The sequence below is a fragment of the Drosophila pseudoobscura genome, chromosome 3 (genome assembly GCF_009870125.1).
Source record: "Drosophila pseudoobscura strain MV-25-SWS-2005 chromosome 3, UCI_Dpse_MV25, whole genome shotgun sequence".
NCBI lineage: Eukaryota > Metazoa > Arthropoda > Insecta > Diptera > Drosophilidae > Drosophila > Drosophila pseudoobscura.
The window spans coordinates 4,184,131-4,200,887 of record NC_046680.1 but is presented as its reverse complement, the minus strand read 5'-3'; the positions used below and the strand labels follow the sequence as shown (position 1 = coordinate 4,200,887).

The window sequence follows — 16,757 nt, the reverse complement described above, 5'->3', positions numbered from 1 at the left end:
TGAAAGGTTTTGCATTTAACATGTTTCAAAATGTAATGCCATTTTAATAGTGGTACTTAAAAACAAAGTAGGTATTTTCCTGTTCAATTGCAATCAACAGCTGATGGTTGACAGCAAAGAGACAACTTTCACACTTAGACTCGTTTCGCTCTTTCCAACCTAAGCATTTCCATGGATATGCTGTTGCATGTATCCTCTCTCTTCGTTTATTTGACTAGGACACCACAACAGTAGGCCAGCAGTGAGTTGACACCGTTTCCGCTTTGCGCCTGCGCCCTGGGCCTTGGCTCTCCTCTCGTGCGTCCTGGTCCTGGCTGGTATATAAGGGACTTGTACGAGTCCGCTCCCTGAGTTCTATTCGGCCTGCAGCACGGTGTACTGTGTCAAGTCCTTTTCTTTCGCTATCCTGACATCTACGGCCGCAAACGGAGCGCCATAAAAATAATTCACTCAGTGTGCGTGTTTTAAAGTTGTACATACCCTAATTACGCGAGAGCGGCGGGAAGTGTGGGCCGCACGAAGGTCAGCAGTGCGTTCCAGTTAGCCAAACTGCAGATAAATATTTAACGCTGCCTGTTCCTAAAACACACAGGAGCGAACTTCATTTCATGGCATCATAGCTGGCTTTTATGGTTTTGCCGCTCATTAGCAAAGTGTGAAATAGTGCGATGGTCTGGCAGCGCTGCTGCGATCAACACGAACAGCTGTTCAGTGTGTGTGTGTTGTGTGGCTGCGGACTAGCGGGTCTCTGGTTCTCATAATTGTTGTTGGTGCTCCAACGTGTTCGGTTCGTAAACGAAAGCCTGGGGGCCAAAAAGTATTCCCAATAAACGTATAAAAGTTCCGACGTCTTGCTAGCAATTGATCTCCGCGTTCGAAAACTCTACGGTGCCCTGTGGCCGGCCAGTGAAGTGCGACGCGTGTGTGTGTCCCAGCCAATAAAAAGTGATGGTCGGCGGAAATTACGCAAATTGCGAGCAACAAAACCCACCCATTGCTCAATTGCTCCATGCTACCATGTGATCGCCCGCGGGCGCCATAGGACTCGCGTCTCGATAGGAACTGGAGAAGCCCGTAGCAGTCGCGGGGACTCGTGTAGTGGAGGGCGCAATAGATAGAATCAATATATGTACATACATATTTTTCCCTTTATGGTTTATTTCTGTGATTTGTTTGGTTTGCATTGGACGTGTATATTTCCGCGGCCTATCTGTCTCTCTCTCTCTCCCTGTTTCTCTGTCTCGATTTGTTTATCTCGCTCGATCGCCATATACTCGTGTACTCACGCAGCCTCCCTACGTTCGGGGTGATCCCGCTTCATTATCTTTTGTTGAAACTTGCAGTGCATTCACTTCTCTTTTCTCACTTTTCTCTGAGAACTGTCAGAATGAATCAATTAATCAGAATAGCCGAAGCGCAAGTATCTTGAATAACATTTTAATTGACCAAGTGTCTGATGCAAGTGCTTTTTCAGGGAGAAACATTTACTACTACCCTTAGTTTGCAACCGTAAATCTTTAAAATCGTAAACCAAACAAATGAATACCAGATCGAGAAGAGCCATGGCGAAAATTCGTTTTGTTTATTGTTATAAAATAAACCTAAAGAACGGTACAAGATACCCACCCCACCGCACCCCTCCCCACATCCCATCCCACCCGCACCGAAGAGCAAAACGAAAAACGAGATAAATGAGATGCCGAAAACTTCCGGGTCATTGCCAGTGTCGGCACTGGCAGGGGCACCTCCTCCTCCTGCCGTGCGCCCATTCGCTCAAATATCCCCCGCTCCTGCTCTAGAGTACACTTGAATTCGAATGTTTCTGTGTGCTGGAGAGAAACACTAAATGTGCATATAAAATAAATTGCAATAAAACGAAGACAAATAAATACACACACAGATATTAAATGAATTGAAACGCAGAATTGCTCAACAAGCTATATTTTCCGGAATTTCTTTAGATTGTTTACCCATCCCGCGCGCAGCTTACCTCGGATCCGAAAGACCAGCGATCGGCGAACAGCAATTAAAGCAATTACAACAATTATAAACAACAATAACACAATGAGCAATACAAAATGTTTGGACTTGAAAAACACACTTAATTGTGCCTGAACCAATCCAATAAGCACATATTCGACATACATATAGAAGACATATTCAAACAGGCCTTAAAACACGATTAATGCCTGCAAAAACAGCCGCATCAGCGAATTCGTCCATTCAAAAACAGGTGTGTCTGCAGCTTATTTTGCCTGGATCTGTTAATTGACTTCTGGGAGTGCTTTCCCAAGGTAAGGCCCTCCGAGATAGGCACGGAAAAGTCTCCGCCCCAGTGTGGGAGTGAGTGTATTTAGCATAAATCTCTCTCCCTGGTGGAATTTCTAATATCACGAAGGTGTTGCATACCAAACGTTGCTTGAAATGAGCAATTTGCCAGAACTTTTGGCATTAATTGCTGCTCCTGCTTCAGGCGACGTTCATGGCCCTGTGTCTGGGGGATGCGCAGGGCCGAAAATGAACAAAAATTAACAAAACGGCATGAAGTTTGTTAGCAAGCTCGATAATGCGTTGTGGCTTCAAAGGATAAAGAGCTTTTCGTATGGAAACAGCGGTAATTAACAGTAATCAGGGGCAGACCTATGGCCTATGAAGAGAGGAGGAAAGGGCGGACGTCTGATTGACGGCCCCATATTATTCATTCACCAGACGAATGTACATACATATGTACATATGTATATATGTATGCATGTGATTTAATGTAGCCTGCTTTAAGGCGCCCCAACTTTCCAGACAACTGCTTTCAAGGTCTCGCATATTTGAATATCTTACTCGTATATAAACTAGAAATAAGAATAGAATAAGAAATAGAAGCAACTTGTGAACAAGCCCAACGGAGGGACGGAAGTAGGGAGGTATCCGTATGTTTGCGGACAATGTGTCTGCCGTTTTGCCCACGTCACGCAGCGAAAACGAAAAACTCTTTCAACGCAACAGCCTTAACCGCACGAAGCGTCCTGTTTGTAGTCTCTTAATTGCTCCACGAAGGACTCGGCGGCAGAATTACACTGATAAAATAATAATAATAATAATAATAATAAGAAAGCTTTTGCTGGTGGCTCGCTGAACGGCTATGCGACTGAGCTACTGAGGGATCTGGCTTTACAACTGGCTTTTCACTGTTGCAAAAGTTAATTAACCCTCGGGGACTGGAAAGGGTCAGCAGAGGAGTCAGCTTGATTGAATTTCTTTAAAACGGTTAATTGAATCCTGATTACCGATTGTTCAGTTCTTCCCACGCACCAGCGAACCACTAACCCATTCCATGGATAGGCACGGGAACGGGGACGGGGACGGGACTCTATCCCCCACATTTACGAGAATAAATCCGGCAATTTTTTCTAACATTCGAGTGAGTTTCAGAGCGAATGTAGCGAAAGTGTCTCGAAAAGTGAAAATATTCCATTGAGCGTGTAAAAGCCAAGCCAAATTTGAGCCAAAGCGACGGGCGGGAGGCCCGTGTGAGGACCCGAGTTCTTAAGGCTGCTTGTGGCAGCAACCAAGTCCACTGAAGCGAGAAATCGACTTAATGCATTAGACTAGAAGAGAAGAAGCGAAGGCGAATGCCAGTAAAGCCTCAGCCCGCCACTCGCCCACGCTGCCGGAATGACACGTACTCGTAGAGCAAACATTTGTGGCTCACGAGTCGCCGCCATAAACCCCAGATAGGTACGAGCAGGCGAACATAACGCCCGCCGCCGATATACGAGTAATATCAAAAACACTGGAAAGCTGCAGGTTTGTCAACGAAGCTATGGGGAAATGCAGAGGCGCCCAAGTGCCCTGCCCCCCACTCACTTGCTCATATTCATATCGTTCCATGGCTCAATTGCTCCATTGCTCCATCGCTCCATCTCTCCATTGCTATGCAAGTTGATTAACTTGAGAATCCGACAACGATAGCAACGGAAAGACCAAAGTCAACAAGTAGCCATAAAACACAGACAGAGACAGCATCACCCACAGATTACAGATACACTTAGATCAGATACAGACTTAGGAGGGGAGCCATGCAGCGGTACGTCAGTGACGGCGACAGGGCAAACACAAAATTCAAGGTTCCCGCTCGGACTAAAGAAAAGTTTCCTTACTAAGATAAAAACACTGAAAAATAAGCACCCACTCTACAGCAACCGAACTGCGTCACGGGGCATGAGATCTCTGCCGTTGGATCATTATATGGCGATGATTTATCTCGCATAAGAGCTCTCCCGGATACCCACGGGAGGCTCTGTGTTCGTGAGCCTGTTCCCACTACTTTTAATAGCTCTTTTGAATGAAAACCAGATAGACAAGTCAAACGTTTTTTGGCAGCATATTCTTGCTTCAGCAGATACAGCAAATTGAAGGAAAGTAAGTGTGCGACTTGGTCACTTGAGTACACCAACGCAGACGTTTGAATACAATACTCCTGGAATACAATACTCCTCAATAAGCAAATTCCTGATTTTGTAAAGTTGCATGAGATGACGATGACATTTTAGATTTTGGCCCAAGAAGTTTCCACAAATTTCCTTATCCCGTTCTTAAATCCATGACATCAGGAGCGAAAGGTCAGTCGTTGATCCAATACCTTGACTGGATTGGAAAGCCAAATTTCGCTGCATGAACCCCTTGATCTTCAGCAAAGAGCATAGCCTGAAGTCAAATCAAATACATAGAATGCTCTGTCGTGATAAAATACTATCTAAAAGATAAGGCTGCAGCACGTGCCACTGCGCACCATATAAACCACAGATTGTTTCTTTTTTGATATCCTGAATGGCCGGCTGAGCACCACACAAATATTGATGTCATCGTAAATGCAAGCCACATTAACACTGATGAATAAAATTATCGGATGTCAGTGACACCATAATATTGGATGTGTTTTTGCACAAGCTGTCAACAAAATTAATGCATTAAACAGGTCCGAAAATTCCGATTCATAGGGCTACCATAAATCTGTACTATTACTATTTTATCTTTTTGAGGTTGGTTTACAATAATTATTGTGTATCCCAATAATATCCTTAAATTATTACCTACAATGATTGCGGTCCTTGCTCCCTACTCCTAGCCGAGTAGTCCGATCCGGACGAGTATTCCTCTTTTTAGGAATGTCTAATGAATACTGCTAGCACGGAAGCGAGCCCTGAATTGGGAAATTGCTGTGGCCAGCTGAAGATAAATATCTACCGATATTATAACTTACAACCAGCGTGGGGCTCTAAAACGCGAGTCAGTTTTGGTTTGGGTGTTTTTCATGACTTTATCAGCAAAAGCATATTTAAGGCAGAAAAAATAATGTTGTCGCATGCCATAAACATGGAGCTGGTATATTCGTTTACTTCTTGCAGGAGGGTCTTAAATTTTTAATGAAACACAAACATATTTTTCAATAGGTTTCTACACTCTCCCTGTCCCCGTCCCCGTCCCAGTCCCTGTCCCCGTCCCAGTCCCTGTCCCCGTCTCTGTCCCTGTCTCGGTGTTTGTTCCTTCACTGGCCAGTCTTTGTCAACGGAACGGAAAACGTATTGAGTGCCTGGAGTCGAGTGGGGCGAATACTTGCATACGGATATATGTACATATTGGCACGAGTATTGGCACGAGTATTGGGGCACGGGGCAAAGGTGGCCTTCGCTCGGACCCTGTTAAATGCAAATCCTGTGAACGGCATTCACATACACCCCCGGCTGCCCTGGTTATTCAAGGCATATTGGGGACCTGGGCTTTGGATTTGGACCTGGATCAGCTCGTCGATTCGGGTCGATTCCCTTTGCCTATTATGAGCCGTTCTGCAAATATGAGAATCCGTTTGCAGTTTGTACGAGCTTATCGCTTTAAATTACGCCCACGTCTCTGACCAAACATCACAGTGTTCACGGAACTGGTAAAAATCCTCTCTAGCGCGAGCAAAAAATTGCACTCTCGGCCTGGATCGGAGAAGGGGAAAGCTTTTGAATGGTTTCTCGTGAAAAAATGGACTATAAACTATCGTCTTTCAGGCACGGTACTCGTATAAAAAGTGCATAAATGGCCGACCTTAAAAGGTGTGCAATCATCGGGGGAACAAAAGTGTGTTAGTCTGCTTTTACATTGTCCCTTGGTTTGTTTTTGTTTCACTTGTTGTTCCCCAAGCTGTTTTTTCCGACCCCCAGAACTTGTGGAACTTCAGTTTGGAGTTTGGTTGTTTCTGCCTGTCTGTGTGTATATGTGGGTCGTACTGGTGTTCATTGGTGTTTTTTTGTGTGAATTATTTCACATTTACCTGCACTTACTGCCCTGATTCTCACATAGCATATCCAGACCCACACCCACTACAACACACTACAGCACTGTAGGTCATTCAGCCCCAGCTTCGTGACTTTTCCTGGCACGTGATTAACTTGCCTTAATGCCGCCAGTTCTCTGCTGGCCCTGTGTCATGCAAATGACCATGGTCCGGTCCGGTCCCGTCCGGTCGGGGCCTGCCAGGCTCGGCCGAGTGCTTACGGCGTGTTTGCATGTTGAAAATACTTTCAGTTTTTTTGTGGCACTCATAATTGTAACCTGTTGTTGCCACAGCTTTAACGCGACGCTCCGTCGCCTGCAGCCGGCATTTGAAATCCGTGCATTCAGATCCAATATTCGCCTTGGATAATGAATTAGCAAATAGCCGGGTGAGCACAGGGGGGAGGAGCAGCAGACAATCAAAGTCAGCTGCAGGAATGATTGAGGGCGAACCGCAGTGGTCTGTGGTCGGATTGGGGGTGATGGGGGGTTATGGGGCTCCCCAAGACATTTCTTCGCCTCAGCTCGCGCTGCAGGCTGTTAACGCGGAGCTGTGAACTTGCAACGACGCGATGGTGGCAGTGGCGACAGCTTGTTTGCCACTCGCGGCTGGGAAGTTGTTGGCTTGTCGGCGACAGTTACAAATTGCCACCAGGAGGAGCTCCATGTGTCGATGTAAATTAGCTTATTTAACGGCAGCCATGGCAGCCATGGCAGGGATGGCAGGGACGGCTGCGATATAGCGTCCTTGGGGCGTCTATTGATGGCTATTTAGTGTGCTCGTATCGACTCCTTAGACGCATGCGGTACACTCAAAGGTGTGGTAAATGCAAGTGGCATCTCATCGCACGTTGACAACGTTGACAGGCTCTTAGCGTTTGCTGGGAAAATGGATTGTCGACATCTGTGCGGAAATAATAAAGATTACATGCAATGCTGAACGATAGTACACTGTACAGGTATCACAGACACCCTTGAATGAACCCCAAGTCCTCTGCCAATACAGATATTTGATCATTGAATATCCCTCTCCAAGAGTGACAAATGTAAGGAATGCCCCTTTGGGACAGAAATTATGCCACCACTGGAAGAGACTCATAGTTTTAGATTATTACTCGTATCCGATCCATTAGGAAAGTACGGATACTAACACGGACGTATACAGACATTAGTAGATTATTGGCAGGGGCAGAGGTCGGATTTTGTTTGTGGTCGGATTTAATATACAATACCTGGACTTCTAGTATCTGGAAAAGCCCTCCTCCGCCTCCCCTAAAGTGCACACAATATCATGTGGAGCACAAAAAGGGGGCTAAACAAAGCACATACCAAAGGCGCGATTCAATCTGTTCAATTTGTGGACTGGAAATGGAAACGCGCACCATTAGGGCTATCTCTGGGGGCTTGATGGATGTTTGCATTGGTCGCGCGTGAAAGTATGCAGCGATATTTGATCCGCGCTGCATTGTCGAAGGTGTGAAAGGAACGTGACTGCAAGGAGCAGAAGACAGCAGAGGCGGAAGCAATAATAAACTCAAAAGCTCATAAAACGTTAAATAAGCAGCACGTCCGTAGGGAGGTCCAGGGGCAGTCCTCCGAGCTGCACAGGCAAGATGACGGGAATGAACAGATGACAGAACTGTGGGGACCACGAACATACTTTCAGTCCCAGAGAGTTTATCCTATACGATCACGATTTGCATCAGATGTTGTCAGCGCTCTGCAGAAATCACCTTTTTGGTTGCAAAGCCCCTCTTTTACTCGGGGCGAACTCTTGTTGTTTGCTGCAATTAGCCGCAAGTTGTGCAGAAATCTCCACAGTCGGCTCCACAGTCATAGGGGGCAATCGAAAGGAAAGGAAGTTGGATCAAAACCAGTGCCGTGTGTGCGCAACATCTTGTGCTAATTGATCCCCTTTGGGGACGGGAGTGGAGTACTTATGTTTGTGGAGGACACATTTCCTTATGCGGCTCATCCACCTTTTGTTGCCTTCCATTAAACTCAAATTTCTGTCGAATGGTTGCATAAATTGAAAAGGGGCCTGCCTGCCTGTCCCATCCTCGCATAATTTGTCGGAAACCTACGGCCTGGGTCCGGGTAGATGTGTGCTCGGTAGGTACCCGGAAATTCACGGGTGCTGTGGCTTCTACTGTCGTTATGGCATCATTTTCTTTGCTGCTCGGAGCCTAGACCAACTCCTCTCCTCGACATAGACAAGTATTTCCAATGGATTGGTATGTTCGGGGATACTCGCTCTCAACAGAATTTCGGTTGAATTTACGGCTTATGGCAGGCCTTTAAGTTTCGATTTAATTGAACTAAATCGGAAATGTTTCATCACACAAATCTAGTAGGTGTATGTGTCGTAGTCTTAGCCCCCGTTCGTTTTACCTATCAACCAGGAAGGACTTTTCCTGTTTTGTATATAAATATGTTTCGGAAGATTATAGAGCTAAATCGACTGCCCGGGCTGACGCAATGGAGACGGTCATTTGTTGCAGGCAAGAATGATCCTCCAAAGTCATGTCTGACGAATGAGAAGACGACCTTCGGTCCGCTGCACGACTGCGACCGCGTCTTTCAGAACCTGTACGGACGCCACGATTGGCGCCTCAAAGGCGCCTGCAAACGAGGGGACTGGTACCACACCGCTGTGCTGCTGGAGAAGGGGTCCGACTGGATAATGGAGCAGGTGTGCCAGAGCGGGCTTCGCGGACGAGGAGGCGGTGGCTTCTTCTGCGGGAACAAGTGGAACTTCCTTCGCTGTGCCGAGTCCAAGCAGGACAAGGTCCTCGTCATGAACTGCGCCGAGGGCGAGCCGGGGACGTGCAAGGACCGCGAGATCATTCGCCATGAGCCGCACAAGATAATTGAGGGCTGCCTCCTGGCCGGCTTTGCTATGGGCTGTAATCGGGCCATCATCTACGTGAGGAACCGCTTCTACAATGAGGCGTGCAATCTGCAGTTCGCCCTGGCCGAGGCCTACCGCTACGGACTGCTCGGCCCCAGCGCCTGCGACACGGGCATCAAGTTCGACATCCTGGTCCAGCGAGGGGATCGCTACCTCTGCGGCGAGGAGACGGCGCTGGTTAAGTGCCTGATGGGCAAGATCGGGAGGCCGCGCAGGCGACCGCCCTTTCTCACCGAGCAGGGATACTTCTCGCATCCCTGCGTGGTGATCAATGCGGAGTCCATTGCAGTGCTGCCCACAATCCTGCGCCGAGGAGCCTCGTGGTGGGCCGACCTGGGGCGCTCCTACAACTCGGGCACCAAGCTCTTCAACATAAGCGGACAGGTGAACAGTCCCTGCACCGTCGAGGAGGAGATGTCGATGCCGATGCGCGATCTCATCGAAAAGCACGCGGGTGGAGTGCGCGGCGGCTGGGACAATCTGCTGGCCATTTTCCCCGGCGGCCTCTCCACCCCTCTGATCAACAAGCAGGTTGCCGGGGAGGTGCTGATGGACTTCGAGTGCCTGGAGGCGGCCGGCAGCAGTCTCGGCTCTGGCGCTCTGATCGTCGTAAACAAGCAGAGCGACCCCCTCCAGGTCATGCTCCGCTCCATCCAGTTCTACGAGAAGCACACGTGCAAGCAGTGCACCTATTGCCGTGACGGAGCCATCTGGCTGCCCGAGCTGTTCGACCGCTTTGTCAAGGGCGAGGCTCATCCACATGAGATCGACTGGACCCTGGCCATAGGGAAGAAGATTAAGGACAGCAATCCGATTTGCGGCTTAGCCCAGGGACAGGTCAACGTAGCCGTCAGTCTGGTCGACAATTTCAGACCGTACATCGAAGATCGCATTCTCCAGTTCATCAAGGATTGACGTACCTGCCAACCACATACTTATATATCTTTTAGCTCTGAATGCCCAAGTTCTAAATCGAAACCCACTGTTTGGGTTGAATTGGTTTCCATAGCCGCTATTATATGATTATATGTGTACGAGTAGTCCGTGGAAAGTATCCATCCGAGTCCATTTTCCCCATGCATTGCTTCCTTCAGCGTTTTCCTGAATGAATGTAATTAAGATTCATGTTTTACAGAGATTATAGCCGTATCTCTGTACTCGTGTGGGTATTCCTGGTCGCCTCCCCCGGTAGGGAGAAGGGACATCTTCAGGGGGCGAACCAATCAACAGTTTAGGCAGCTCAGACCATTCAACGGTCGCCGCCTCCCGTTGGTTGTTTGCTTGCTTTTGGGTGGGAGCTCAGGGCGAGAACGCAACGAAATGGGAAAAAGGCTCTGTCGTGTGGCAATGGAATGTGTGGATCAGAGTCAGAGTCATAGTCGGAGGAGACAATGTTGCCATGAACAAGCACCAGGGCATTTGTCTGGCGCTTGAATGATTGCCGAGACAACAACGACAACATCAGGGAATAGTATGGGCAACGCGGCCCTGTCCGCCCTACTGCCCAACAGTCTTTGTAGTTTGTCCTTGCCATTATCCTTTCCCCACTTCCCGGTGCGCTGCTCGGTTTGCCAATAATCAAGGTTTTGGCAGAAGCAGACACAAACGCCGTATTTGTGGAGAGACTGCAGCTGCATGCCCCCCGCTCCTGGCTGGGTTGGGTTGGCCTGGACACCGCCTGCGTCGCTCTCATCTCAATTAGGAACTCATTCATCCGGACAGCCGAGCACACTTGACACTTGACAACACTCGCAGCGCTGGACAGTGTCCACACCAGTCCCGCCAGGTTCAAGATAAAGGCTTTAATGATTACGGGCCATTCTGCGACGAGCATCTGTGCACTCAAAAACTACAAAAGTCTGTGCAAAGTTAGCCTCAATTATGGACTGTTGAGAGTTAATCAGGATATCATCATTTATGATTCTGATGCACGTGCTGCAAAGACCTTGGGAAGGTCTTATAAGGAGATTGACAAATTGCTTTCATACTCGTTCCCTAACTGAAAAGGCTGTGTGCCATGTAACAAAAGGAAGTATCTCTAACCTGTAGTCAAGGTAGAAGCAGTGCTCAGTGCTCACTGTGCACGTGTCGACACATGGCTCAAAGGAGACATCTGGCTTGCCATCCTTGGGTCCGCCTCATCCGCCTCCGACCTCATCTGTGACAAAGTGGGAGATGCTCTTTAAAAAGTGACGCAAAAGCGGGCTGGCATATACATTTCACACTCGACTCCTTAGCGTCAAGGACCCGGGACGTGCCAGACTGATTGTCGTACTCAGGAGCAGTCGTCAAGCGGCGATAAGGGCCTCTTGGCATCGGGGAACATTGAAAGTTACGGGTGAAAACCGCTGGAAACCGGGATGGTTGCAGCAAGCAGTGCGGCTTTCGAAGTTTGCGGTCTTTAATTCGCGTTGGGGCACTGCCGACGCTCCATGGCAGCACACAGGCCCAAACCACACAACCAGCAAGGCAATTGCTTATTAAAGTCCAATTAAAAGTCTGATCATTGGAGAGGAGGGGCCAGATCCCCGGATAGCCGGACGAAGACGAAGGCGAATGGCGAATGGCGAATGGCAGGGCCCCAAGGAGGGAGTACTGGGCGCAGAGAGCCTAATCACATGTGGCTGAAAATCGAATCAAGGTATCGATTTTGCCTTGTACTTTTTGCGTCGAGGACTGAGTCTGAGGTACACATGTCCATACTCCTACACGCTCACTGCGGCGCATTCCCCGTGCATTCAGATCGTAGTCCAGATATTCTACGTCAAACTGTTGAATGAGTAAAATTGGTCAGGGAAAGCAACGAAAACGTACAAGGATTCATTCTATCTTTCTATATATATTTGTTCCAATCCAGTTCTTCTGTATTTAATAGTCGTACTAAGTAAATACTTCATGTACATATGTGCCATTGAAGTTAAAGTAGTGGTGCATACATCGTATGCCCCACCGCCACTCCATCCGCACTCCATCTCTGCTAGCGGATTATAATGCTCGAGCATAATCTCGAATGAAAGCGAATGTCTTGAATTCCGCAAATTAAGAAGGCCGCAGTCTTAGACTTCCGTTGCTTTTTGTTTCATCCTCGCGAGGCCCCGTTCTGTTTCACGGCCCGCGCCCTGCCTGCCTGGCACTTGATTCATGCTTAGCTGGAATTCTTGGCATAACTTTCCCTGTTTGCTGCGCTTACTTTCTCTCACTTTGGCTCCTGCTTTCGGCCAGCAGCGCAGCTCGCATTACTGTAATGAAGGAGCCTGGCACTCGGGACTCGCAGCCGTTCCGGCTGAGCATGTCACTTGAGACGACACACGCTCACACGCTATCTGCGGCCATCCCAATGGAAAGGTCACCCAAGGTCTACGCCGTAGGCGTGCAGCGCATGATTTTCCCACCACTTACCTAAACTACTACTATATCACACACATGTATACACACGTACTAAATATCTCGTCCTAGTAATTATAGCTCGTTCAACTGTTTTTCAGAGCCATCCTCGCTGACCGTCGCTGGCATCTCGGCCAGTTGATACAGATGTTGGGCAAATTCACCTCGAACCATGTGCAGGTCTACCATCAATATTCCCGCACAGTGTCCGTAAAGAAGCCCGTGAAGGTGAGTACTTGTGCTTGAGTCCTCCGTCGTCTGTCCTGAGCCTGAGCGTCTTGTTGGCACTCTGAGCTCCTAAGTAAACACAATTAGCATGCATTAAAAGAACCCTTTTCGTTCGGTGGCATCCGATGGGGATGGGGTGCCCCATAATTGGGTGCCAGGTGAATGGGAATTCGTGTGTCTTATTTATTTTCTGTGTTGAATTGTATCTGTGTGTGTGTTTCGTTTCCATTTGTTTGTACTTGTTGTTTGCACTTTGCGACGCACAAAAGCGAGCTATAATACTTGCATTGGGATGCAATGGAATGTACGTATGTGTATATCCTTGTGCGTATAAAACGACCGACGACCCACTGCATGAGACTTGACACCCAACGCCCGAAACCAGAGTCCGGATCACCTTCTATCCAGCACAAATTTCCTTCTGCATGCCGGCACGACAAGGCCAAGCCAAGAAGACAATAAATAATTTATAATTCATAATCATTTTTCTTACTCCCAGCAGCCCGCGTGTTGCACTTGCCGTCAGTAACGAACAGGAGTTGAATCGATTGAAGCGGATCCTGTGCGTCCACTGGCAGCCCTCGTTCTCCGCCCGTTGCTCGTAACGAGTTGCCCGTGGCCCGTGGTCGGCTGCCACACCAAGCTGGGCCTCTGCCCCGTCTCCCTGTCTGTCCCGTGTATGTGTGCGTGTCTGTGCGTCCGCTGTGGACGATGTTGAAACAGAAACGTTTGGCCAAGCAGAAGCCCAAAGCGAAACCGGTAAGCAAATCGAACCAATAGCCATCCATCCGCAGCCGAATCGGCCTCAACTCTGACTTCTGTCCTCTCCAGATGCTCACTCTATAACTCTATAATTTGCACTGATTTCCTCACTGCTTGATTTCCAATCTGACAATCTTTCTCTGCTCTCTTCTCTCTTCTCTCTGATACGTATATCTCTGCTATTTGACTGACTGCCAAACTGCTTTGTTGTGGAACAATGGAGCACTCTCTGAGCACTCTGCTCTGTGATTATCTACCATCTATGTACTCTTCAGCTCTCCATAGTTTAGTTGTAGGGAAACCTGCCGTGGCGAGTTCTAGTTCTTTTGGTGCTCCTTTGATAAATGAAACATTCGTAAATTCGAAGCCTTTGTGAACACCCACAACAGAGGTATTTTGTGTACATTTTTCAAACAGTTTTTGTTAGCCATGTTCCTGAAACTCCTCGACATTTCGCGGCCTGCCGCACCAATTATCACAAAGAACAGAGCGCATTGTTCTGTTGCAAAATAGTTTTTGAAAATGTGAATCTGCCCCCATGTGGGGTAGTCATGTTGTCATGTAAATTGACCTAGGAACAGGATTTTTAATCGTCAATTAATTGCAATAACTAGTACATGGTCTCTCAGTATACGAAATGCTAGCAAGGCATACATGTTAAATGTACATGTATGTTCCATAAAGGACAGAAGCTCATCAGTGTGAAACTCAAGCCATAATTGTCATTTTTTAGGCAATCAAATCAAATAATAATAATTGTGTAATTTTTTAAAGATGTATGTATATCGTATGAATGTATGTAAAATCAAAGGGATCACAGTTTTCGACTAGTGGGGCTATTGTTGCCTCGAGATCAGTAAGCCCTTTGATTTGGCTTATATTGGCCTGCCAGAGTTGCACACCTTTTTGGACCGGGTGTAAGACCGGGTGTCACAAAGACTCGAGCTATTCTTACAGGGGGAGCTATCGAGTTTCCGTGCGCACTGATTTTATTTGTTTTTAATGTTTATTAAGGTATACTGATATCTTATGCGTTATTACTCCTATCATGTGTTTTATCATTCTTACAGATGCATAGATGCCTCCTACTGCCTGTTGCACATTTATTTAGGTTTTCAGTGCAATTTCCACTCAAAATCTCAGCGCCGTATGGCCACTATTTACTTAGGTCTATTCGTAACCCAGTTCATGTGCGATCAACGAGCTATACTTTGTTGAGGCAATCATACAAATTCTCTGTGTCACGGTATATATAAAAGTACAGTGAACTTTCTGTTTATGTCAGGTATTCGGTTCGAATCGGTTCTTTGAAAACAGTTTGCGTTTGAGTTTGACTTGCGGCCAATTGAAGTACATTTTGTGTACTATCGTGTACTCTCAATGAACCACACGAGCACACGCATACATAGCTGAATGTTATTAAACATTAATATAGAAGACCAGCGAAAAGAAGAGAACTCTCGTCTCTCTAACCACTGCTACGAGTATATGTACATTCTTATCGCTCATGCCGTGCTACCGCTCTCGCTATGGGCGTGCCCAGTACTCGCTGGGGAGAGGGGTATATACGGTTGGTGTAAATGTGGACTCCGCGATGCCCACGCAGATCATTTTGGTTTCAGATGTGTGACATTTCCACTGCAACCGTTTTTAATATCCACAAAAAATCATTACGATCGAGTAGTTCTTGTAGAAAGAAAAAAATAGACCACAAAGAAGTGCGTCTGACTGGCGCTGGTATCCGATAGTCGGCACTCCCACACCAGCGCTGTTACTCGTTTTTGCTCATTTTTCTATGCGCTCACTCATATTCGATCGTATTGGCGCTATATTTGAGCCGCTAATTGACGCAGCTCGACCCGCCGACTGGGCGGGGGAGCGACAACTCCGCCAGCAGTTCTTGACGCGACACCGAACTGAATCATGCGGGAACTGTCAGCTCCGAAAGCGCATCGCACAGCCCGTAATCGTAATCGTAATCGCAGTCGCAATCGCAGTCGCGCATAGTCGATACGCATGTAGTAGATATGTACATGTTGCATGTGTACCTTTCGAGCTTGCGGCCATAACTGTGCAGATTCCCCTACGCCGAGCGGCTAGCCATGTTCTTCCAGACAAACTGGGTGTTTGTAAGTACGAGTAGATCAGTCAATGAGTAATTTACTGCTCATTATCTAACCGGTATTCGTGTTGTGTTCGTATTGTGCCTACATATACAATATATATATGTACATATACATGTCGACTGGGCCATATATCGGACGTGCTATGACGTGCTCTGACGACTGTCGCCTTGTGTTAATCGGCAGCTGTCGTTGTGCTGTGAAGCGTGAGCGACTTGCTCCCACTCTCCCCTCGTTCTCTTCAGCCGGGGTCTCTTCCAGTTCAAGTTGCTCTTATGTATGGGCTTCACGCAAATGTTGTGAAAACTCCGGCAAAAGTCAATTCCGCACTCATATTGGAAGCCAACCATGCAAACGGGCACTCCGAGACTGCCGGCCCGCACATCCAATGCTGTCATGGAAGCACTACTAATTTCACTACAAATTTCCCACGGTGGCACTGCTCCGGAAGAACTCTGGTCGTGCTGTTTTGTGGTCCACCTGGCTTTACGCACGAGCTGGAAGACGAGACTGATGCACTTGCACCTATCTGGGCATCTGGGATGTCGTATCCTGTGTCTGTTGCCCGGGAAACAACAAATGCTGGCTAGAGCTTTTGAGCCATTCCGTTAGACATACAACCCACCGTTATGATGAGTTTTTGTGGTCAGGCTACAAGTTTTGGGTTGTGTTGCCTCGAGGCATTCGAAATTCCCCACTCCACTGAGGTGTGAAACAGGAGTTAATTAATTGACAGCTTCATACAGGCCAATATTTATTTCAGCATTATTACCATTAAAATGTTTCGATCACGACACGCGCCAGTGCCTGTTAGCCAGTTCCGTATAATATGTGGGCTGGCTGTTTAATTAAATTGAAATGTGTCACATTTTCCTTCCATATCCCCTGAACTGTGTGTTTGTTCCCACACAAAAGTTGTTTGGCTCTTGGGTGCACAGGAAGAAAAAGCTTTTAGTTTAATAGTCGCTGCATGAAGCAGTTTTTGGAAAGATATATGTACATACATACGTACCAGCAGATGCAGATGCACACGCATC

General features: G+C 47.5%; 2 protein-coding genes and 2 long non-coding RNA genes across 19 annotated transcripts in view; 2 read left to right on the top strand and 2 right to left on the bottom strand.

Annotated features, from left to right (window-relative positions):
• Positions 1–2: 2 nt before the first annotated feature.
• LOC26533529 (uncharacterized) lies at positions 3–662 on the bottom strand. Its single transcript, XR_001452025.2, has 2 exons — positions 481–662; positions 3–413 (listed from the first exon to the last, which is right to left on the bottom strand). It is a non-coding gene; the product is annotated as an uncharacterized lncRNA (long non-coding RNA).
• Positions 367–16,757, top strand: part of Trpm (transient receptor potential cation channel, subfamily M) — a 40,242-nt gene continuing 23,851 nt past the window's right edge. For 3 of the 16 annotated variants that reach the window (XM_033379138.1, XM_033379135.1, XM_033379132.1), the window contains exon 1: positions 13,547–13,594. In XM_033379138.1, the coding sequence (XP_033235029.1) occupies positions 13,547–13,594 (48 nt within the window). Of the gene's footprint in view, positions 456–704; positions 921–1,027; positions 1,130–1,961; positions 2,295–12,702; positions 12,836–13,334; positions 13,595–15,301; positions 15,727–16,757 lie in introns of those variants that run through there. The other 13 variants (XM_033379127.1, XM_033379136.1, XM_033379133.1 and 10 more) reach the window with 10 other exon arrangements.
• ND-51L2 (NADH dehydrogenase (ubiquinone) 51 kDa subunit-like 2) lies at positions 8,661–10,277 on the top strand. Its single transcript, XM_001360071.4, has one exon. The coding sequence runs from the start codon at positions 8,744–8,746 to the stop codon at positions 10,136–10,138; it is 1,395 nt and encodes a 464-aa protein (XP_001360108.4). The 5' UTR covers positions 8,661–8,743; the 3' UTR covers positions 10,139–10,277.
• Positions 15,742–16,660, bottom strand: LOC117183779 (uncharacterized). Its single transcript, XR_004468950.1, has 2 exons — positions 16,493–16,660; positions 15,742–16,422 (listed from the first exon to the last, which is right to left on the bottom strand). It is a non-coding gene; the product is annotated as an uncharacterized lncRNA (long non-coding RNA).

Coding starts and splice junctions, on each gene's coding strand:
- ND-51L2 (XM_001360071.4), top strand. CDS start 8,744: ATGTTTCGGAAGATTATAGAGCTAAATCGACTGCCCGGGCTGACGCAA.